The sequence below is a fragment of the Pelobates fuscus genome, chromosome 1 (genome assembly GCF_036172605.1).
Source record: "Pelobates fuscus isolate aPelFus1 chromosome 1, aPelFus1.pri, whole genome shotgun sequence".
Taxonomy (NCBI): Eukaryota; Metazoa; Chordata; class Amphibia; order Anura; family Pelobatidae; genus Pelobates; species Pelobates fuscus.
This window is the reverse complement of record NC_086317.1, coordinates 340,590,159-340,615,199: the sequence shown is the minus strand read 5'-3', so window position 1 is coordinate 340,615,199 and position 25,041 is coordinate 340,590,159. Positions and strand designations below refer to the sequence as shown.

General features: G+C 43.3%; 1 protein-coding gene across 1 annotated transcript in view; it reads right to left on the bottom strand.

Annotated features, from left to right (window-relative positions):
- ABCC4 (ATP binding cassette subfamily C member 4 (PEL blood group)) overlaps positions 1-9,292 on the bottom strand; it is a 263,208-nt gene extending 253,916 nt beyond the window's left edge. Inside the window, exon 1 of the mRNA XM_063425748.1 lies at positions 9,159-9,292. Within this exon, the coding sequence (XP_063281818.1) occupies positions 9,159-9,232 (74 nt within the window). The 5' untranslated portion in view covers positions 9,233-9,292. The remainder of the gene's footprint in view (positions 1-9,158) is intronic.
- Between the last annotated feature and the right edge of the window lie 15,749 nt (positions 9,293-25,041).

The following is a 25,041-nucleotide window of genomic DNA, read 5'->3' as shown; positions in this document are numbered from 1 at the left end:
ATTTCTTCCAATCGAAGCTCACTTTTTTGCAACCATACTTAAAAACATAAAACTGAAAAACACAGATGAGGAATAAGGTACAATATTATGACCTAAAAATTATCTTAAAGGCAACTCTAGGCAAAAATGTTATATATGCATATAGAATGTAAAATTGATTGAGCAGGACTGCTACCTAATGGCAATTCTGTGCATATTAAGTCTGTTATCAGCACGCACTGCACACTGGCGTCAGATGTTCTCTACCAGCAAGGGAAAGTTCGTGTCTCCCCTCCTCTCCACTTTGCTTTCCGGGCCTTAGAATGGCCGGACTAAACCTACCAGAGAATAGTCAGAATACTAGCCGAGGTCGGGGATACAGAAAGAGACACAATGATTAGGGAAAGCCAGAAATCAGTAATACCAGAATACAGGGAAGTCAATACGAAGTCAAAGTCAATAACCAAAAGTAAACGCTCAGAAACACTCTCGGACAACCACTAGGGAAACCACGACAGGGCAATGATGACAAGGCATAAGGAGTTTAAATAAGCCTATTTCAGCTCTGATTGGCCTAAAATCGACCTTTGACCCCAGAAAGTGCGCGCGTCTCCCGCGTGTCGTCCCACGCACGCCGTCAACGTGGGGTTATAATTTGGCATGGATCCGCAGCGGCCGGCGTCCATCTGCATGTTGCAGAGGTCACGTATACAGATGCTGAGCACAAATGCCGCAAGGTGAGGCTTAACATATTACATTACACCCCACCTGAATACCGCACACCGGGCGGGCAGGACCAGGCTTGAAAGGAAACCATGAATCTTGCGACCAGCGTGAATGTCAGAGGCCAAAACCCAAGAATGCTCCGCAGGCCCATACCCCCCTCCAATCAACCAAATACTGCAAGAAACCGTGAGAAAATCTGGAATCGATTATGGAAGAGACCTCATACTTCTCCTGTCCAGAAACAACTAATGGAGGATGGGGAACATTTGGGACAGTATACCTATTGCACATAAGAGGTTTGAGCAGGGAAACATGGAAGGTATTATAGGAATACGTAAGGAGGCAGGAAGCGCCAGAGAATAGGAGACAGGATTAATTCTCCTAATGATACGGAATGGATCAAGTAATCTGAGGAAAACTTCATGCTAGGGACTTTTAGTTTAATGTTTTGCGCGATGATAACCATACTCTCTTACCCACTTGGTAAACTGGGTTCGCACCCTGCCGTTTATCTGCATAAAATTTGAAACGATCAGTCGTGGTTTTGAGAGCTAAGTAAACTTTGGTCCAAGTATCACAAATAGAAGCAAGGTGATCATCCTTAGCAGGGGATAGCATTGTCAGAGAAGACAGCTGGCAGGACAGTAGAATGCCGACCGTTATTAACAAAAAATGGGATATGTCCGGAAGAGTCATGATTAGCATTGTTCCTAGCAAACTCAGCCCAGGGCAGTAATTCGGACCAATTATCATGAATGCTATTAATGAAACAACACAGATACAATTCTAATGACTAATTAGCCCTTTTGGCTGTGCCATTGGTTTGGGGATGGTAAGAGGACGAAAACGGCAATTCAATGCTTAACTGTTTATTGAAAGCCCTCCAAAACCCAGACACAAACTGGGAACCTCTGTCAGACAATATTGTGAGGAATGCCATTCAGACGGACAATTTCCCATATAACAGTAAGAACCAAGTCTTGAGAGGGAGGCAACTTTTTGAGCTGAACAAAATGAACCATCTTGGAAAAGCGGTCAACTACCATAAGGATGGTGGTATAGCCATTAGAACTAGGAAGTTCTACAATTAAATCCATGGACAAATGGGACCACAGAACACTAGGCACTGGAAGTGGGTGCAACAAGCCTTATGGACACTGAAGTGGGTTCAACAAGCCATATGGAAGCTTATGAGGAACTTTCGAAACTGGGCAAACAGAATAGGCCTAAACATAATCTTTAACATTTTTTCTGAGAGAATCCCACCAAAATGATCTCATGATCGTGGATAAGGATTTATTAATGCCTGGGTGTTCAGCCGTCACGTTGTTGTGGAACGCCCTCATGATATTCTCTCTTGTTTTATTGCCTGAGACTGAGCCTCCATGATGGCGCCAAGCAGAGGTGAAAATAATGAAAGAACAATGGAAGCGATGATACACTCAGGTGGAACAATAGGGGACGTCTCTTGTTCCTGTACTGATTCAGTATTAAACTGTCTAGACAAGGCATCCGCCTTCACGTTTTTGGGACCAGGTCTGTAAGTTATAAGAAAGTTGAAGCGAGATAGGAATAAAGACCATATAGCATGTCTAGAAGACAGTCGCTTAGCGTCCCCTATATATGCCAAATTCTTATGGTCCGTACTGATCAAAATGGGATCCTTGGAACCCTCCAAAAGATGTCGCCACTTTTTGAAGTACCCACATGGATGCAAATGGGTGGCCTGACGCTCCCTCAGAGAGAACAGCCCCTTCCCCAGTTTTGGAGGCATCAACCTCCAGTATGAAGGGTTTGCAGGTGTTAGGATGTATCAATATATCAGCAGAAGCAAACCTTTGTGTAAGAAGTTCAAAAGCATCTTTAGCGTCCTTAGACCATATCGTACTGTTAGCCCTCTTGCGTGTCATATTGGTGATGGGGGCTATCACATAAGAGAACCCTTTAATAAATCTTCTGTAGTAATTGGCAAACCCAATGAACCTTTGGATGGCTTTTAGTCCATTGGGCAATGGCCAATGTAGAACAGCCTCTAGTTTATGAGAGTCCATCTGAAAACTAGAAGCAGAAATGTTATACCCCAGAAATTGTACTTCAGTCTGATCAAAGATGCAATAAAGTTGATTATTCAGTAAAGTTTGCAATACTGGTTTGACCTGTTTGTGGTGAGTCTGAAGGTCAGGAGAATAAATAAGGATATCATCCAGGTATACCAGGACAAATTAATAAATATAGTCCCTGACTACATCATTAATAAAGTCCTGGAACACAGCCGTCGCATTGCATAACCAGAAGGGCATAACAAGGTAATCATAGTGTTAAATGTGGTTTTCCACTCATGATTTTCTTTAATCCTTACTAAATTGTATGCACTCCTGAGGTCAAGTTTAGTAAAGATTTGAGCATCCTGGAGTCTGTTAAACATTTCGGAAATGAGTGGAACTGGATAGGCATTTTTTATTGTGATCTTGTTTAGTGCCCTGTAGTCAATGCATGGACGTAACTCACCATCTTTTTTTTTCTACAAAAAAAAGAAGCCTGCACAAGCAGGCGAGGATGATTTACTTATGTGGCCCTTACTTAGGGAGGCTTTAATATATTCTTCCATTATTCTACTCTCCTGTGGTGATAAGGCATATACTGCTCCCTTGGGTGGTATAGTGCCGGGTAATAGTTTTATGGAACAGTCGTATGACCTGTGAGGAGGTAGATTTTTACTGAATACCTCCTTAACCTCCCAATATTGTATGGGTACCTCTGGGTTCTGAGGCTTGGCAGGGGGTAATGTAATGATGTCCACTCTTTTAGTAATGTGCAACATACATCTTTCAATACGGTCCTTGCCCCATTCCAATATCTCCCCTTTTGCACAGTCGATACTTGTTTTTTTTTTGCCTTCTTTTGGATTATCAGCAAAAACCCAATGAGAGAAAAGCTGTACTTGATGGACACGTCTCTTTTAAGCCTATGTAACTATGTTAATAAATACAAATAAACTAGAGAACTAATATAAAAGACACTTCTTGGACATTTTGTGTAAACAAATCTTCCCTATTGTCTATATCATGGTTCGTCAACCTGGTCCCTACCGCCCACTAGTGGGCGTTTCAGGATTCCAGGTGGGCGGTAGGGATTTCCAGGTTGATCGGGCGGGCGGGTGCGAGCCGGCGGTACCCGTGCGACTGGGTACCGCCGTGACCATTTGCGGCTCCGGCCCGCCCGGTAAACCGCCGGGGCCGCCTTCCAAAGTGTCCATCGGGTGGCCCACGCTGTCAGGGCCACCCGATGGATGCGGATTGTAAGGGGGCCCGGTCAGCGCTGGGCGCTTTAACAGTGCGACCGGGCCCCCTGTGATGACATCAGAGCTGGGAGGAAGTGATTCCCCGGTCACTCCTCCCAGCTAAAACAGAGAGCCGCGCGGGAGGAACACCAGGGAGTCAGAGTGGGAACTCTGACTCCCATCCACCTGAGCCACCACTGGACCCCAGGGAAAGTCACCCTCCTGCACCTTAAAAGGTAGGAAACAGGAGGGTGACTTAAATATAATGTGTGTGTGTGTCTTTGTAGGTATGTCGTGTGTGTCTGTCTGTATGTGTCTTTGTATGTATGTCTTCTGTGTGTGTATGTGTCTGTCTGTGTATATATGTGTGTGTGTCTGTATGTATGTCTTGTGTGTGTGTGTGTGTGTGTGTATGTGTCTGTCTGTATGTATGTGTGTCTTGTCTTTGTATGTATGTGTCATTGTATGTGTGTCTGCATGTGTGTGTGTCTATGTATGTCTGCATGTGTGTGTGCATGTCTGTGTGTGTCTGTTTGTATGTATGTGTCTTGTGTGTCTGTATGTGTGCCTGTCTGTATGTATGTCTTGTGTGTGTCGTATGTGTCTTGTGTGTGTGTATGTGTCTGTCTGTATGTATGCGTGTCTTGTCTTTGTATGTATGTCTCATTGTATGTGTGTCTGCATTTGTGTGTGTCTATGTATGTCTTATGTGTGTGTGCATGTCTGTTTGTATGTGTGCCTGTCTGTTTGTATGTGTGCCTGTCTGTTTGTATGTGTGCCTGTCTGTTTGTATGTATGTATATGCTGCAAGACTAAATATTTGATATCTGGTTCGATTTTCGTAAGGAACAAACGAAGGTCTCTTTCAGTGATATTCAGACGACTTCTCTGTTTGCGCATAATATGATTTCTCATTTGTGCGTCAGCTCATCTCCTCTCCCTCCTCAATTCCCCTCCCCACCTTTTTTCCCCTTTTTTCTATTTTTTAACCGTCCTTATAGCAATGCCCAGTAGGAAGGCTGAGCTAGGTAGCCCACTTACTATAGTCCACTATAACATACAGACACACACACACAGGACACACACACAGGACACACATACAAAGACACAGACAGGCACACATACAAAGACACAGACAGGCACACATACGTGTGTGTGTGTGTGTGTGTGTGTGTGTATGTGTGCCTGTCTGTGTCTTTGTATGTGTGCGTGTCTTTTTTGTGTGTCTGTATGTTATAGTGGACTATAGTAAGTGGGCTACCTAGCTCAGCCTTCCTACTGGGCATTGCTATAAGGACGGTTAAAAAATAGAAAAAAGGGGAAAAAAAGGTGGGGAGGGGAATTGAGGAGGGAGAGGAGATGAGCTGACGCACAAATGAGAAATCATATTATGCGCAAACAGAGAAGTCGTCTGAATATCACTGAAAGAGACCTTCGTTTGTTCCTTACGAAAATCGAACCAGAAATCAAATATTTAGTCTCGCAGCATCAACCTCATGGATCTCATTAATCACTAGTAAAGGTAATTTCAATTTACTTTATTGTTTTCTCATTAAACGTTATAAAGTTAAAAACCTTATAAACCTGCATTAAGTAGAAATAAAAAGATAAATGTACGTACATTTATTTTTTTTAAAAACACCCTCCTTTCTTAAAAATATTCTGCATTTGCGCGAAAACTGGTGGGCGGTAAGGAAATTTTTTCAACCAAAAAGATGCATTAGTGGGCGGTAGGTAGAAAAAGGTTGACTACCACTGGTCTATATTGTATTGTATACTATACAACACAATGTTAGAAAAGCTTACTAGCAAATGTAGCATCAAAACTGAACAGAAATAAAAAAACTTACACAATTAAGACAATACAGAAGCAACAATTACTTTCTTAGAAGACAAGACATTGATAACTATTAAAAAAAATAAACGACAACGGTCTTTTGAACAGTGATATTCTAGAACAATTGTTTGTTCTGGTAACCATTTTACTTCTGCATTCGGAAAACACATGGTCTGTTTGACCCTTTAAAAATATTACTCAAACTTATAAGCATTGCATTTTGTAATATGGTAACATTATATACAATTTGGTGGCATACAGAACTCTTCCGCCATCTGAGTATGTATTAGTTTAACAGTTATATAAATAAAATAGAAACACTGAAAATTCACTGGTATTTTGGTGAGATCAGCGTCCACAGCAAACAATGCTATACTTTTTATTGTAAGCTCTCCGGGTTATTAATTAAAGTGAAAATTGCCAGGAGTTCAAAAAATGCATTATTTGCTGGGTGGGAAAAAAAAATAACAGCTTGCAAAAATTGTACATCTGCCCTCGGCAGCAATAATGCCTATGGCACACATCAGCCCCAATGCACAATACAATAAAAAAGAAAGTTGCTTGCACACTATCCCAAATGCCAATGCACTTTTTAATGACTGGAGTTTTTTCAGTTTCACTCTAATTGCCAATAAAGTGTAAGCACACCTGCAATGTCTAGACAAAAACTCTTACGTGAGTCCTATACAACCAATTCACCTTACTGATGTCAACTAAAACAGGGCTTGACAAATTTATTTGGAATCTAGGAGCCAGCTAAAAAAGTAAGGAACCTGTCATTTCCAACAGGAAAATTTAATTCTTAAAAAGGGACACTATAGTCACCAGAACCACTACAACTTGATGTAGTTGTTCTGGGGTCAATAGCTTGTCCCTGCAGGCGTTTCAGTTTAAATACTGCCTTTTATGTGAAAACTTGGGCGGCAGCAATGACTATAGTACACATCAGCCTTTGAGACCAAATGGCAGCCCAGGAATGAGAACCGCCCCCCATCATGGTATAACATTTGCAAAAGTAGACAACCTAGGGTATGTCCAGTCATTTTAGTAGCCCCATATGCTCATATTTGGGGGGTTTTCCACACAAAAACTGCACTTTCACTGATATCGTCGTAACGATACATTTTACTGTTCTAAAATACTATTTGTGCTCAGTAATGTTTCACAAGTACAACAGTACCCCCCCCATGTACAAGTTTTATGGGGGTTTAAAAAAGTTACAGGGTGTAATATAGGGCTTGCAAATGAAAATTATCCTAGGTGAACAGGCAGGTCCCTCAATATACAAGTAATACAATAATTACATATAAATTATGTAAAATACATTTAGAATCACATTTTACCTACAGTTTTATAAATGTAATTCTATGTGTATTTTGAGATTATATTTATTTATTAATATTTTGTAGGATGAAATAGCAAGCCAAAACGTCTTTAAGGGTTTCATGTGTGTAAGCTCACTTGCCATGTCAAGGCAAAACCTCTTAGGCAGTCACTGTGCTGCTTTCAGCTAAATGACAAAATCTCTTCTGAGACAGAGAGGGGTAATTTTCTAAACCCCTTTACACTTATTAACCCTTAATAGGGAAGCACATGGGGTGCTCATCAATCAGAGGCGTCTCATTGAGAAACATCTGTGCAGGATCCGCGAGCGTTTTCACATCTGATCACAGCTTTCCAATGCTTTTTAATTACCTATAGCACAGACTGAGAAGAGGAAAAAGCAGGCACATCTTAGCCCAGCATGTCTGTCATTCCCATTAGCTCTGCAGCGCTAACGGATATGGAACATAACTACAGGCTTGTCATCAGTCAAATGTTATGAAAATGTGGATTTATTTTGTTATAAGCGGTCAAACTGAAAGCGGAATTTACTTTTTCAATTTTTAATTTTACTTTTATTTCCCAGCAATTCTCAATTCAGTGAATAAACATGTGTGACTTTTCCCAATTTAACCCAACTTTAAGCAGAACAAAAACTAGTTTGACCCACTGGCTGTTCAAGCATCTCTGAGCTTTCCAGACAGCCTTCCCAATAATTATCTTCAATGTAGACAAAGCATTTTGTGTACCACAGCTCTAAGACAATGCTCTCTGAGAAAATAATCCTGAGATATACGCTGTGTTATCAGAACATTAGAAACATCTTCCCTTTGGAAAAAGTCCCAAGGCTTAGTAGAACAACACTAAGACAAGTCAAAGTGTATATATGTAACAAGTATACAGAAGATCAATAGAAATAAGCCTATATGCAATATGGTCAAAGTAATTTAAATTCAAGAAATATTTCAAACCCTGCTGTATAGGAATACATTTCTTATTTTATTACAGTTTCCCTATATGTATAAACAGTCCAGGATTTTTAACAAACACTTTACATAATGAGCATCACCAATACCAAGTTACTTGAAACAATGGTAACAAATAAAACTGTATTAACTAGTAGTAACTAATAACCCGGATCTCTCACTCTCAGCTGTGCCTGAAAACAATGCAGGGGAGATGTTGAATGGAAAGAAAGCTGTTTTCTTGACGCAAGTTAGGGGAATTGAGACAACTACTGTCACAGACGCCAACTAGGAAGTGGGGATCAGAGATCTCTGCTCTGGCACAGATTAGCAGCACTTCATTCAGGAGCAAGTATGAATCACAGTTCTGTCATGCTAATTATATAAAATACAATCCCTTCAGCTCAGCACATACACAGGCTTACATGACAGCTTATCAGAGGGATAAAAAGAAAAAAAACATGCGGCCTCCAAACTGCACCAAGCACCCTGCAAACACAACCCTGCCAACTACACCAAGCACCCTGCCAACTACACCAAGCACCCTGCCAATAGCATTATGCCAGCTACACCAAGCAACCAAAAACTGCACACTACCAACTACACCAAGCACCCTGCCAATAGCATTATGCCAGCTACACCAAGCAACCAAAAACTGCACACTACCAACTACACCAAGCACCCGGCCAACAGAACCTTGCCAACTACACCAAGCACCCTGCCAATAGGACTCTGCCAATTACACCAAGCACCCTGCCAATAGGACTCTGCCAATTACACCAAGCACCCTGCCAATAGGACTCTGCCAATTACACCAAGCACCCTGCCAATAGGACTCTGCCAATTACACCAAGCAACCAAAAACTGCACACTGCCAACTACACCAAGCACCCTGCCAATAGTATTCTGCCAACACCTGGACTACACCAAGCACCCTGCCAACTACAGCCAGCACGCTGCCAATAGGAATCTGCCAACTACACCGGGTACCCCCCAGAGCCCAGACACCTTTGCCATCATTATGATGAACACATATAATAAAACTCACCAGAAAAACACTTTAGAGCAGAAGTTGGCGGTCTCCAGTGGGTTGGTTTTCCCTCCTTCCCGCACGGGCTCCATACTCCCCGTGTCCCCTGTGGCTGTCAAGGTAGAGCCCGGCGTTCAGCCCGCTCCTGTCACCCACCGCCTCCTCTGCCCTCACTTCCCAGGCAGCGAGCGGCTCAACTCCACGGCCCCGCCCACTCCATGAACAGCGGCATCCCATTGGGCATCCCAGACCGGCGGACACTCCCACTCGTGGTACTGTGTAGCGTCACCAGACTCCACCCACCTCCTGCTGCCAACACTGAGCCTCGTGGAGAGCGAGCATGGCCGCATGGTGGGACCGGGAGCCACACATTCAGCATCTGGTCCTGGTCTAGCTGGCCGGCTGCATGGGGAGAGAGCTGTACTGTGCCTGTCTACATACTGCACTCCGTGTTACAGCAATTGCTTTTATTTATCTTTTCTGTTGTATCATTGGATAACTTTTTTTCCCACCAAACATTGAACTAATCAGAAATGGAAGGAGTTAAAGGACCACTATAGGCTCCTAGACCACTTCAACTGTGGTCTGGGTGCCAGGTCCCTCTAGGGTTAACCCTGCAGCTGTAAACATAGCAGTTTCAGAGAGACTGCTATGTTTACTTATGGGTTAATCCAGCTGCTAGAGGCGCTTCTGCGCTTCTCACTGTGATCTTCACAGTGAGAAGACGTCAGCGTCCATAGGAAAGCATTGAGAATGCTTTCCTATGGACTGACTGAATGCGCGCGCAGCTCTTGCCGCGCCTTCAGCCGATGACGTCCAAAGGAGGAGGAGAGTCCCCGGCGCTTTAGAAAGGTAAGTGTTTAACCCTTTCGTCCAACTTCAGCCCGGCAGGAGGGGGGCCATGAGGGTGGGGGCACCCTCAGGGCACTATAGTGCCAGGAAAACGAGTTTGTTTTCCTGGCACTATAGTGGTCCTTTAATCCAGCCTCTAGTGGCTGTCTTCCGGACAGCCACTAGAGGCACATCTGCGACGCTGGAGGCACATTTCGCCTCCATCGCGCAGAGCATCCATAGGAAAGCATTGAGAAATGCTTTCCTATGGACACTTTCCATGCGTGCGCAGCACTTGCCGCGCATACACATTCGGCTCCGCTGACGTCGGCGGGGGAGGAGAGGTCACCGGCGCTGGAATAAGGTTAGCTGCTGAAGGAGTTTTAACCCCTTCGGCGCCATGAGAGGGGGACACCTTCAGGGCACTATAGTGTCAAGAAAACCGCTTTGTTTTCCTGACACTATAGTGATGCTTTAAGTGTGTTTATTCCTTATAGAATCATTAGTAATTTAATGTCATGTGTAAGGGTACCTGTCATGACGCACAGCAATAGACTGAGAATACGATTCTATCTATACTTTGTATTAGCTTGTTGGGGTGGATGCACGGTGCTGATGCTTGGTATATGCATGTCATCTGTGTGGTCTCTGCCCTGTGACGGCTAAGGAACCTAGAGCCTTCGGTTCCCGGATGGGTGGGGGTGCGCATATCTGAGAGTTGCAGTGTCTAGTCGTCTCTGATCTGAGCATGCCCTCGAGTTGCGCCAGTCAGGGGTCGTCTGGTTGTGGTGATCGGAGGGTATCTGAATCTCGTCTGAATAACCCTGAGGGGGGGCGGAGGTGGAAGTTGGGTGTGGGCTTATGTTAGTGGCCTGTGTATTTAGAGTTTACGAGAAAGAAAAGAGACCAAACAGTCGTTAAACTAAAGTAACATAAGGTGAGTGTCAACATGTCAGCTGGGCATTAGTGGGTCTAGCCCAGGTTACAGTCAGGTTGTGGCTATGGCCCGAGGAGTCAAGGCAGTAGCCCTTGGCACAAAGTCTCATGTGGCTGTGGTATCCCAGCCATGAGGATTTGGGCTTCCCGCGATCTGTGTTGCCTGGCCTAGTGAGTTCTGGGGGAGGCCCAGTGCCTGCAGGCACTTTGCTGCACCATGCTGGTCGCAGACGGTAATGGTGGTGTCTCCCTGTTGGATTAGCAGCGTGCGGGCCTGGCCCCAGCGGTAGCTGGTGTTCTTCGTGCATAGGGAGGTGAGTGGTCAGAGTGTTCACCACCAGGCAAGTGGTCCGCGAATAGGTCCGCAAAAAAGCCTAGCGACATCCCGTCGAAGCTGTAAGGTGTTTGCCCTCTGATGGCCGCCAGCACGCTGCTTTGTCCTTGTGGTATTGAAATTGTATCACCAGATCCCCTGGGGCTGTGGATGGTGCTTTGGCTGGTTTTGGGATTCTGAATTTTCCATCCAGTGGCCCTGTCTTTGCCTTTTTTTGCGTCAGGATGGCTGTTAGGAGGCGTCTGGAGAAGTGTGGGAGTTCCACTGTCGGCACGTTCTCCGGAAGCCCTCTGATTTTCAGATTCTTCTGTCTCCATTTGTCTTCCAGGGTATCAAATCTGCTCTTGTGTGTTATGGTCAGTTGTTTTAGCTCTTCCATCCCTTGTCTCAGTTCAGTAATTTGTTGTTTGTGGTCTCGCAAGGTATTTTCCACCTCGCCGAGGTGTCCTGTCAGGCCCCGCAGGTCCTCTCTTATCAGGGCCACATCCGCCAAGATTTTCAGTTGGATGTTCGTGATGAGTTCCCTGATGGCCGGCAGCGTCACTGGAGCTGTGTCAGGTGTTGGGTGCACAGGTGCCGCACATACTGTTTGCAGCTCCGTCGTTGGTGTGTGGTCTCTCTCCTCCGATGCTTTGTCGGAGAAGTCGGAACAACTATCTTAGACTCGTGGGCGCCATGGGCCTGGTGCCAGAGGTCCCCTGCCGGGGTCTGTCGGGTTTTTGTTACTTCGTTTTCCTGCCCTTGGGGTAAGCGTTGGGGTCTCCCTGGGTGTCTGTGGAGCGTAGATCACCCTTGTTTTTCGGTTCTTGCCTTCTGTAGAGCTCAGAGGCCATGAGACTGTCTGGTTCGTTGGTTAAGCCACGCCCCCCTCAATTGACCATTTTTTAGTTACTGCAGGCAATTAAGGTCCAATGAGTCTCAACCAGGTGTTAGTGGTGTGAAACGATTAAGGGAAAGAACACCTAAGGCAAAGAAAAGTGTTTTTTTTATTTTTTTACTGTAAGAACAATAAGAATGTGGAATTCTTTGCCTAAAGAAGTGGTTTTATCAGAGTCTGTACAGATGTTCAAACAGCAACTAGATGCATACTTGCAAAAACAGAATATTCAAGGATATAATTTTTAAATTTAGGGTAATAGCTTCTTGATCCAAGGATTAATCTGACTGCCATTCTGGGGTCAAGAGGGAATCTTTTCCTAGTTTGTTGCAAAATTGAAATAGTTTTTTTTTTTTGCCTTCTTTTGGATCAACAGCAAAAAACAAATGTGAGAGAGGCTGAACGTGATGGACGCAAGTCTCTTTTCCGCTATTTATTTATTTATTATTGCCATTTATATAGCGCCAACAGATTCCGTAGCGCTTTACAATATTATGAGAGGGGGATTTAACTATAAATAGGACAATTACAAATAAACTTACAGGAACAATAGGTTGAAGAGGACCCTGCTCAAACGAGCTTACATTCTATAGGTCATGTATACTTTGTAACAATTCCCTTTTGTGATTATGGAAGAGACTTCCCATCCAAACAATAACATCTCTTCTCCTTTCTACTCACGCCATCAACTCTGTGTCTCACTTTAGACAAATTTTAAAACATAGGCAACAGCAAGTCTCAACTTACACATTTTTAGTGAAGAGAAGGTCCAGTGAGTCTCAACTAGGTGTCAGTGGTGTGAAACGATCAAGATTGTCATCTCCTCACAACCCCAGAGAGGAAAGCATTCTTTCCTCTTAGTAAAAAAAAAAATGACTGATAGTCTATATATACTGCCTGCATTTTTGTGGGAGGTTGACCTTGAGCTATACACACAATAACTCTGTTGTAATTTTATGATATCATTTATGTTGATGAGAAGACAGTCAACCAGCTATAGAAGCCTTTGATTTGACTGCTTAGCCAGCTCAGAGTGCATGAGTCGACAAGAAGAAGTTGGAGTTTGGAGAGAGCCCTAAAAAAGAATTGAATGGAAGGAATAGGGAGGCAGGAGGGCTGCAGTGAGTAAGGGGAGAAACAAGGCTCAGAATATGTCAGTGGCCAGCATGCAGTTTGCGCATATGACAAACAAAATATGCACAGAATTGACATTTGGCAGTCTGGAAAAGTTATGAGCTGTCAAAGTAATGTGTGCCATGGGTGTAACTAGCCCCAGGCAAACAATTGTAGATTATGCTAACATAGTGTACTAATAATCTTAATTCTAGTAATGACAGGAGACGAGGATTTTGCATTGACTTTCTTTAATTTAAAACTCCAGCAGCAACAAGTCATTAAAAAAACTTTAACCAAAAAAACTTTAACTTTGCTGCTTTTTGTACAACATTTAATCTACGTGCTAAATATCATGTAGGTCCCTCTCGTGCTGCCAAACAAGATCTGATACATCAATACATGGATTACACCTGGCCTCTGAATATGTCCCGTGGTATCTGGCACCAAGACATTAGCAGCAGATCCTTTAAAGGGACACTATAGTCACCTGAACAAATTTAGCTTAATGAAGCAGTTTTGGTGTATAGAACAGCCTCACTGCTCAATCTTCTGCCATTTAGGAGTTAAATCCCTTTGTTTATGAACCCTAGTCACACCTCCCTGCATGTGACTTGCACAGCCTTCCATAAACACTTCCTGTAAAGAGAGCCTTATTTAGGCTTTCTTTATTGCAAGTTCTGTTTAATTAAGATTTTCTTATCCCCTGCTATGTTAATAGCTTGCTAGACCCTGCAAGAGCCTCCTGTGTGTGATTAAAGTTCAATTTAGAGATTGAGATACAATTATTTAAGGTAAATTACATCTGTTTGGAAGTGAAACCAGTTTTTTTTTTCCATGCAGGCTCTGTCAATCATAGCCAGGGGAGGTATGGCTAGGGCTGCATAAACAGAAACAGTGATTTAACTCCTAAATGACAGTGAATTGAGCAGTGAAATTGCAGGGGAATGATCTATACACTAAAATTGCTTTATTTAGCTAAAGTAATTTAGGTGACTATAGTGTTCCTTTAACTCCTGCAAGTTATGAGGTGAGGTCTCATTGGATAGGATTTGTTGTTCCAGCACATCAATTCAATTGAGATATGGGGAATTTGGAAGTTAAGGCAACACCTTGAACTCTTTGTCACGCTCCTCAAACCATTCGAAAAAAAATTTCAGTGTGGCGGGTGCATTATCATGCTAAAAGCGGCCACTGCCCTCAAGAACCCAATTGCCACGGAGGGGAGATATGTGGTCTAGAAATAGGTGGTTCATGTTAAAGTAACACATGAATGTCAGGATCCAAGGTTTCCCGGCAGAACATTGCCCAGAGCATACCACTACCTCCACTGGCCTGACTGCTTTACATTGTGCATCCTGCTGCCATCTTTTCTCCAGGTAAACAATGCACACCCACCCGGTCATCCACCTGGACTAAGAAAAAAAAACAAAAAAACATTTATCAGACCAGGCTGCCTTCTTCCATTGTTCCAGTTCTGACATTCACATCCCCATTGACGTCACTTTTGGCAGTGGACAGGGGTCATCATCGGCACTGTAATGTGTGATGCACTGTGGGTTCTGAAACCTTTCTATCATGGCCAGCAATATGAGCTACAGTAGCTCTTCTGTGTGGTCAGACCAGTTGGGCAATCTTTTGCTCACCATGTGCATATATGAGCCTTAGGGACCCTTGATTCTGATGCCCATTCACTGATTGTCTTTCCTTGCACCATTTTTAGTAAATAGTAACCATTGCATATTGGGAACACCCCAAAGAACTTGCTGTTTTGGAGAAGTTCTGATCCAGTCGTCTAGCCATCACTATTTGGTCCTTGTCAAAATCATTCAGATCTTTTCACTTGTCCATTTTTCCTGCTTCCAATACATGAACTTCAAGAACTGACTGTTCACTTGCTGCCTAATATATCATTTCCCTTGACAGGTGCCAATATTTAAAAGTTTTGGCTGATCAGTGTGTAATGGAATTCCATTTACAAATCAATATAATCTGTTATGTTCTTTGAGTATCATTGCATAAGTATTTTATTCTTCTCTTGAAATATAGGAAGCATACTGCACTGCTGCCTTCTTCATGCTGGAGGATCATGCACTGAGCCAAGGCCAACAGTTCACTCACTGGCTGAAAACTTGTAGCAGGGGCTCACCAGGCAAATGCCATTGGGTCACATTGCATCGGGCTGAGAGCAACAGATGAGATTAAGGGGGTTTCTTGGCCAGCTTCTGAGGGCCAGCACGTAGAGGGGGCTCCACAGGCCAGCCAGTAAGAACCTCCTTACCCGCCAAACCCCTGTCAGTGCTGATTTAGTACTCAATGCTTACTTTTTCAGAGCATTGCCAGAGTTTACCATGGCAATGCTCTAATACATTCCCTCGCTCTGGCCAGAAGGAGCTACCTGCACAAATAGCATATCCCACAAGATCACCAAGAATCTGGATTCTACCCCCTCCATGGCCCAAGGAAAGCCACAGGGAGGGGAAATAATCCTTGTTTTGTTTATATTGTACGCATCCCCCTCCACAAAACATCCTCTATAGTCCCCCACCACAGCCTCGATCCTTTCCACAATACAGCCTCTACCCCCCTATATGACAGCCCCTATCCTACCCATACACTGCAAACCATATCCCCTCATACAAACAGCACCCCATAGCCCCCCCACACAATGTAGCTTCTATCCCCATATACTACAGCCCATATCTTTATGTATAAAGGCCTATATTTTCCCCAATAAATACATCCTATAACAACTCCATATTATTATTATTATTGACAAAATTCTGCAGCTCTTTGCAATATTATAAATGGGGAAATTTAATAAATGAGAGCATTGCAAAAGGTTACAGAAATAATAGGTTGATGAATACACTGCTCAAACGGACTTACAATCTAGACAATAGAAAGTGCAGCGCAGGGAACAGCAACAAAGTAACACGTTTGGAACGTTGCAGAACTAGAAAATGAGTGTCCTGTTTAAAAGCGAGCAAGGTGTGTGAAATACAAGTTACTCTGGGAGGCAATAAGCTTTTCTGTAGAGATGAGTAGATTGAAGTATTGGGGAGAGTCTGGTGTGGGTGGTAGGCTGTTCCATAGGAAATAAGCCGCCCTCAAGAAATCCCGCAAATTCGAGTTGTCAGTTAGGGTACAAGAAGCAGACAGGAGAAAGTTACCGGCAGAGCAGTAGGGCAATGTAATAACTATGCATATAATGTAGAGGGTGGATCCAGCTAGGGGAGACAAAATAGAATATAGTGCAACACTGTGGAGCCCAATAGGGAAATATATATGTGCCAATGGGTCACTCACACTTTGTATTCAAAGTACAGGCATTCAGAAATCTTTGGATGTACATCTTCTCAGTTCTTGATAGTATGGGTCTCAGTCATATGTAAGAATAAAATGTAACCAATTAAAGTGACTGTTCAATAAGTGTACAGTATAAAAATGTATTTACTTACACAGAAGTTAAAAACAGCTGGCATCAGATAGAAGATAGTATCAATTCATTCGTAATGTAATACCTATGAATTAATGAAGAAATATAACAGGGGCTAGAGTTGGTTGGAGCTTTATAGGTAAGGGACAGCATTTTGAATTGGCTTCTGTAGAATACAGTAAGCAAATGTAATGATTGACAGAAGGACAATGTGTGAGGGGAGCAAAAGGATTGCTGCAGTACAGTTTCTGTGGAGACCAATTACGAGCGCAAGCTAGAGCATGCACAAGTTCCTTAGGAAGGTAAGAAAAGAGCAGACACGTACAATGTTTTGGTGGAATCAGCAGGATTTGACAACAGACTCCATGTGAAGCATAAACGTATCAAAGACAGCGAGCTTGCAAAGATGGACTGATACTGGTACCATCAACTTGCAGGGTAAGTGAAAGAGGAGGATCAGAATTAGGAGAAGGAAAAATAAGACCCTCAGTTTAGTTTCAGAAAGCGAGAGGACATCCAATCAGAGATGAAAGAAAGGCAAGAAATTATGCGTTTTTGGAGAGTGGCGGAGAGATCAGGGGAGGAGAAATATATCTGGGTATAAAGGGTGGGTTAAAGGACCACTATAGTGCCAGGAAAACATACTCGTCCCGTTCCCGTGGCGCTGAAGGGGGAGGAAGGGGTTAATCCCTTACCTTTTTAACAGCACCGGGCTCCCTCGGCGCTGGGGCTCTCCTCCCTCTTTTTCCGTCATCGGCTGAATGCGCATGCGTGGCAAGAGCCGTGCGCGCATTCAGTCAGACTCATAGGAAAGCATTGTCAATGCTTTCCTATGGATGCTGGCGTCTTTTCACTGTGAAAATCACAGTGAGAAGCACCTCTAGCGGCTGTCAATGAGACAGCGACTAGAGGCTGGATTAACCCATAGGTAAACATAGCAGTTTCTCTGAAATTGCTATGTTTACTGCAAAAAGGGTTAAACTTAGCTGGACCTGGCACCCAGATCACTTCATTAAGCTGAAGTGGTCTGGGTGCCTATAGTGGTTCTTTAACTGTAAATGTGAAGTACCCAAGAATTAGAGAAGGAATATTGCTTGAAAGGAAGCAGGGAAGCTAGGCAGCAAAATGGTCAAGAAAGAGTAGAACTAGAGAATTAGATGGGAGGGGATAAATAATGCCAGTGTTGGTAGACAATGGGTTTAACCCCTTAACGACCGAGGACGGTTCAGGACCGTCATCGGCATTTTTGTGTTGCCGACCGATGACGGTCCTGAACCGTCCTAACGGTCAGATGTACTTACCTGATCGCCGTCGTTCCCCCGGCGGCGATCGGCGGTGCTCCGGTTGTGGGGAGACTGCCTGCAGCCCAGACAGTCTCCCCATGGCGGATTAGGACCCCTGTGGCCATGTGATCGCCCAACAGGGCGACCACATGGTCACAATAGGTGTCCAAGTATCTGCCTGCAGGGGGACTGTCTGTGCTGACAGGCAGTCTCCCTGCAAGTGTAAAATAAAAAAAAAAATTAAAGTTAAAGTTACAAAAAAAAAATAATAATTATATATGTGTATATATATATGATATATAGACATATATTATACCTATATAATATACGTCTATATATCATATATATAATGTCATGCTAAGTGTATTTTTATATTAATATGTACATATATTAATATAAAAATACACTTATAATTAAATTACACACGTATATATATATAATGTATATATAATAACTATAGATATTGTATATATATATTATTATAAAATACAAATAATAAGTAAATTAAATTAAAAAAATTAAAAATAATAATAAAAATGTAAAAAAAATTACATATCTATATGCAATTTTATTCTAACTGTATTTTGATATTAAAATATATATATTTATATCAAAATACACTTAGAATGAAATTGTATATATATCTATGTATATATAAATAAATAAATATAAAACGAAATATACATATGTCCATATACAAAATTACATAAATAATTATATAAATATACACGTAGACTTCAAATATATAAATATGCATATATATTTAAATTCTACGTGCATATTTATGTCATATTTTTACATAATTAAGTAATTTTATTAATTGCAATTTGAGGGACCTGCCTGCCAACCCAGGCCGAAATTCCAGAGAATTTAATTTGCTAGCACTGTATTTTACCCTGTAACTTTCTATGACACCCTAAAACCTGTACATGGGGGGTACCGTTTTACTCGGGAGACTTCACTGAACACAAATATTAGTGATTCAAAACAGCAAAACCTATCACAGCGATGATATTGTCAGTGAAAGTGACTTTGTTTCGCATTTTTCACACACAAACACCACTTTTACTGATGATATAATTGTTGTGATATGTTTTCCTGTTTTGAAACACTAATATTTGTGTTCAAGAAAGTTTCCCGAGTATAACAGTACCCCCCATGTACAGATTTTATAGCGTTTTTGAAAGTTACAGGGTCAAATATATGGGTCAAATATTTTTACATTGAAAATGGCCTGGTTGGTTATGTTGCCTTTGAGAGCGTATGGTAGCCCAGGAATGAGAATTACCCCCATGATGGCATACCATTTGCAAAAGAAGACAACAAAAGGTATTGCAAATGGGGTATGTCCAGTCTTTTTTAGTAGCCACTTAGTCACAAACACTGGCCAAAATTAGCGTTCAATTTAGTTTTTTGTATTTTTCACACAGAAAACAAATATGAACGCCAACTTTGGCCAGTGTTTGCGACTAGGTGGCTACTAAAAAAGACTGGACATACCCCATATTGAATACCCTGGTTTGTCTACTTTAAAAAAAATATGTACATGTGGGGTGTTATTCAGAGACTTTTGGCAGATAATAGTGTTACAATGTCACTATTGATAAATTTTAAAGAATATATGTTTTGAAATCGCAATATCCTACTTGTACCTATAACCCTATAACTTGCAAAAAAAAGCAAAAAAGCATGTAAACACTGGGTATTTTAAAACTCAGGACAATATTTTTAATCTATTTAGCAGTTTTTTTTATTCGCTTTTGTAGATGAGTAAAATATTTTTCAAGTAAAAGTCAAAAAAACATGTATTTTTAAAAAATTTTCATCATATTTGTTTGTTTTTTAAAATTAAATTACATGAGATTATATAAATAATGGTATGTAAAGAAAGCCTTTTTTGTCCTGAAAAAAACAATATATAATTTGTATAGGAACAGTAAATGAGAGAGCGGAAAATTACAGCTAAACACAAACACCACAAAAGTGTAAAAAGAGGCCTGGTCGCAAATGTACAACATTGCAAAAACAGTCCAGTCCTTAAGGGGTTAAAGAGGCAAAATAAGTGAACTTGAAATGAAGAAAGAGAGCGAGAATGAGAGTGGGTAGAGGTTTGAAGGAGCAGTGGGGTGAAAGGAGAAGCTCTACCCACCACCCTAACTGTCAGATCTATGTCTTGCGGTGTGAGTTTATTAAAGACCACCAAAAATAATGAGGCATCCATATACTATAGCCTGTATGTCCCCTATACACCACAGCCCCTGTCCCCAACACACTGCAGTCTCCTATCCCTTATCCAGGGGCGTATTAGCCGCGAGGCAAACAAGGCATTTGCCTTGGGCGGCATTTTCCAGGGGGCGGCAAAAAAAGCCGCCCCAAATGCCCAAGGCAAATGTCTTGTTAGCCTTGCGGCTAACAGACATGCCGGCGGGCTGCTGGGCGATCGGGCGGCCCTGCCTGCCTGGCGGGCGGGCGGCCGGCCGGCGAGGGAGCACTTCCCCTGAGCTGTCTGCTCAACTCCCTCGCCAGCCGCAGAGTGAGGGTCGGAGGCGGAGCCGGAATATGACGTCATATTCCGGCTCCCAGCCTCACTCTGAGGCGCGCGAGGGAGCTGAGCAGACAGCTCAGGGGAAGTGCTCCCTCGCCGGCCGGCCGCCCGCCCGCCAGGCAGGCAGTGCCGCCCGATCGCCCAGCAGCCACTGGACCACCAGGGAAGAAGAGACACCCCCCCTCCCCAGCATTCCCAAAGATAAGGAGGGGGGGGGGGGTTAATTTAAAAAAAAAAAAGTGTTAAAAATAAATATAAAAAAAAGTGTTAAAAATAAATTTTAAAAAAAATGTGTTAATGTGGGTGGGTGTGTGTCTGTGTGTGTGTCAGTGTGTGTGTCAGTGTGTGTGTCTGTTAGTGTGTGTATGTTAGTGAGTGTGTATGTTAGTGAGTGTGTGTGTCTGTTAGTGTGTGTGTCTGTTAGTGTTTCTGTCTGTGTCTGTTAGTGTTTGTGTCTGTTAGTGTCTGTGTCTGTTAGTGTTTGTGTCTGTGTCTGTTAGTGTGTGTGTCTGAGAGTGTGTGTATGTTAGTGAGTGTGTATGTTAGTGAGTGTGTGTGTCTGCTAGTGAGTGAGTGTGTGTCTGTTAGTGTGTGTCTGTTAGTTAGTGTGTTTGTCTGTTACTGAGTGTGAGTGTGTCTGTTAGTGTGTGTGTGTTTCTGTTAGCTAGTGTATGCGTATCTGTCAGTGAATGTGTGTGTGTGTATTTAGTATGCGGGGCGGGGGGAAAGGTTGGGTGGGGGTGGCGCGGGAGGAGGGGGGGCGCGGGGGGAGGGGGGGCGCCTGAGTTTTGTCCTGCCTAGGGCAGCACAAAACCAGGATACACCACTGCCCTTATCACTCTAAATTTAGATGTGAAGACTCTCAAATTAAAGCTGAGAGACTGCACTTTTAGCCCATATTCATTATTTAACTGTAACTTGAATTTATTTTGGTAAACAGCCAGCTCAGATATATTAAAATACATGCTCAAATTTGGCCTAACCCTCAAAGGATTAAGATGAACTTCTATTATTATTTTTTTTAGAATAAAGTGGGATATTATTGCTTCCTGATTTATTTTTTTCACATGGACTGTTCGCTACAGAGTTGCTATATTTGCAGACTGACATGTCACCATTGTATTATATAGCCTTCAATGAACTCATTGACTGCGTTCTGTATAAATATTGCATTTCCGTATGTATTCATGGCATCTGGTTTTGTGTCAACTGAATGAATGAAATTCTCACTCTAGGTTGGGCTTCAAAGCCTGTCTCAATCACCGCCTTCCACCCTTTTATAATATCATTGTGGTGAGAAAACACTACTGTTAGTTTAATGATAGCAGCCATGCTGTAGTTATACTGTGTTAGTTTTTGTAAATCAATTGTAAAGAATTGTCCTTCAATCACTATTTTTAAAATTGCCCGTTTAACAGTATTCTTCTTCAAGACATCACTATTCTGCAGTGAAATAGTACAAATGTATGTACAATTTTTAGTTTATCTAAGGCTTGATACATTAAAAGGTTAATTCCTTCTGTTATTAACTATATTCTATTGTAGAGATGTCCCGAACAGTTCGCTGGCGAACATAGCTTGTTCGCGTTCGCCACAGATGGCGAACATATGCGATGTTCGGTCCGCCCCCTATTCATCATCATTGAGTAAACTTTGACCCTGTACCTCACAGTCAGCAGACACATTCCAGCCAATCAGCAGCAGACCCTCCCTCCCAGACCCTCCCACCTCCTGGACAGCATCCATTTTAGATTCATTCGGAAGCTGCATTCTTTTTTTTTTTTTTCTTTTTTAGACAGAAGTGTGTTATATTTGAGCATGCTAGGCTGAACGTGCGTATATCATGGCTAGTTGCACTGAGGGTATGAGTATATAGCAGTACATTGTTGTGAAAGATGGCTGTCATGTTTAGGGTGTAGCTTCCATGTTATCAACTGTGTATTTAGATCAGCAGCTCCACCACTAGTTCTAAATCAAGTGTGAGTCGCCCCATGAGATGAGACTAGTGAATAACATAATACATGAACGGTTAAGGTAAAGGCATGTAAGGAACTACGACAATAAACTCTGTAGGAGGTGAAATAATGACATGTTCAAACGCTTGTTACTTTACGATTAGTTAATGTGCAGAGAGCAGTTCATGTGATCAAAGGCATGGTGTGGAGGATCGGCTATAGTGGGACATGCTTGGCAGGCTGCTGTTTACTGCTTGTGCTCATCCGATCCCTTCTGGGCACCAGGTGCAGACCCTGGGAGTCCCTGATACCTGGAACAACAAAGGCAAGTCTCTGGCTGAGTGCCGGGTTCGCTTGAGGTGGAGGAAGCTTGTTTTGTCGGGTGGTCGGATCTGTTCGGTGGTGCTTCACGTCTGGTGCGGGATTGTGGTGGCTTAAGGTGGAGATGAGTGCTTGACGTGGGGCAGGCTCTGCATTTTTGTTTGTGCCTCCGGTCCCGTCTTCGACGCCTTTTGCGTTGGTGGATTTTTATGGGGACTGCTTCGCTTAGCTGTGGTGGAGCTTGTTGGGGCTTCCTTCTTGTTATTTTCTTCCAAAATTGATTAGTCTGTCCAGCTTAGACTCAATATCCTGCCATGCTTTGCTGGTACCAGGAAGATACGCGGCTGCCGCCATATTGGGAGAGTCGCAGATGAGTATGTCAGCCTGGGCGGCTGTGCTCTGTGCGTCCATTAGCTCCAGACAGCCTCTCAGGGATGGACCGGGATAACCCCCACCGGTCCGAGGGGGGGTAACGGAGCTCCTGCCAGGAAGTAGCTGCTCCTTGGCATCCCAGGATCGGGAGATCGGCCGCCTCTCCCGCCCGGTGAGCACCAGGCCACACTTGCCACGCGGAGGTAAGCAAGACTCTGTCGAGTTGCTGACCACTATTAAGCATGTCGGGTCGGTCAGGTAGGAGCAACTTTGCTGGGTCATCCCCTTCTGGGGTGAAATTCGCTTGTTGATAGCTGCTTAAAGTGAGATATTGAGGGAGCTCACACGAAGTGCGTCTTTCCTCCATGACAGCTAGGCCCCGCCCCCCAGAAGCTGCATTCTTAGTGAGAGGAGGGACAGTGTAGCTGCTGCTGATTTAACCCCTTAAGGACACATGACATGTGTGACATGTCGTGATTCCCTTTTATTCCAGAAGTTTGGTCCTTAAGGGGTTAATAGGGAAATCGATAGCTAGGCTAGTGTATTCAGTGTCCACTACAGTCATATCTGGTGTTACAATAGCTTGCATTTAAAAAAAACGAAAAAATTTTTTGACTGTAATATAATAGCAGTCAGTTTCCTTCACACGTGTGCGTTTCAGGGCCTTCCAGGGCACAGTGTCACACCAGTGCAACTCATATCTGGTGTAACAGTAGTGTACATTAAAAAAAAAATACAATTTTGACTGTAATAGATTGAATAGCAGTTAGTTGTCTGCAAGCATGTGTGTCAGGCCTACAGCGTCTACTCTGCCAACTTCTGCCAGTGCACAGTGCCACTCATATCTGTTGTCACAGTAACTTGCACGCATAGTACCACTAATCGAAAAAAAAATGACAGGCAGAGGCAGGCCACCCCGCAGGGCCGTCGTGGTCGTGGTGCTGTGATTCCCTTTGGCCCTAGAATAATGCCCAGTGTTCAGAGGCCACGTACCCTGAACTCGAAAAGTTATGAGGACATAGTTGACTGGCTAACACAGAACACCCAATCTTCTACAGCTTCCGCTCGGAACCTTGACGCACTATCCTCCTCCAGCTTAGCTTCGGGCACCTCTCAAGTTACCACTCGCCCGCCTGCCGCCACCACTAGCACCACAGCCGCTTCACTTGATCTGTCAGAGGAGTTATTTACACATCAGTTGGAAGAAATGAGTGATGCGCAACCATTATTGCCAGAGGATGTAGATAACAGGGATATGTCTCAGTCAGGCAGCATTACACACATGGACGTACGGTGTGATGATGATGATGTTGAACCCGCTGCTGCTTCCTTTGCTGAGTTGCCTAGATCAAAAAAGTCTAGATTACCTCACCTTTATTAAGATGAATGAGCGATGGATCCCAAAGGGACTGACAGTGGTCGATACATTCGACTAAAAAAGGCCTGATGAGGGGGACAGTTTATTAGCATACCTGGGTAGAAACCCTCGGTGGGGCTGGCACCACCACCTGACCACATTTCCTCATTTCTTCCACTCATACCGCTTTTTCCATCTTTGAAGGGGTTTGGCGAAACAAGGAAATAGTCCTCTACTCGTAACAGGGATTAAACTGATAGGAATAGTACTACTTAACACTCCTTATAATAACGCAGAGAGAGGAGTCTGAAGAAGAGGAGTCAGAGGAGGAAGGTGTCTTTGAGGAGGTGGAAGACCAAACACAGCAGGCGTCCCAGGGGGCTTGTTGTCACCTATCGGGGACCCTTGGTGTTGTACGTGGCTGGGTGGAGGAAGAGACCTTCAATGACATCAGGGAGGACAAGGAACGGGACATGGCTAGCTTGGTATCCAACCTTGTGCAAATGGGGAGTTTGCGGTTGTGCAAATGGACTGTTTG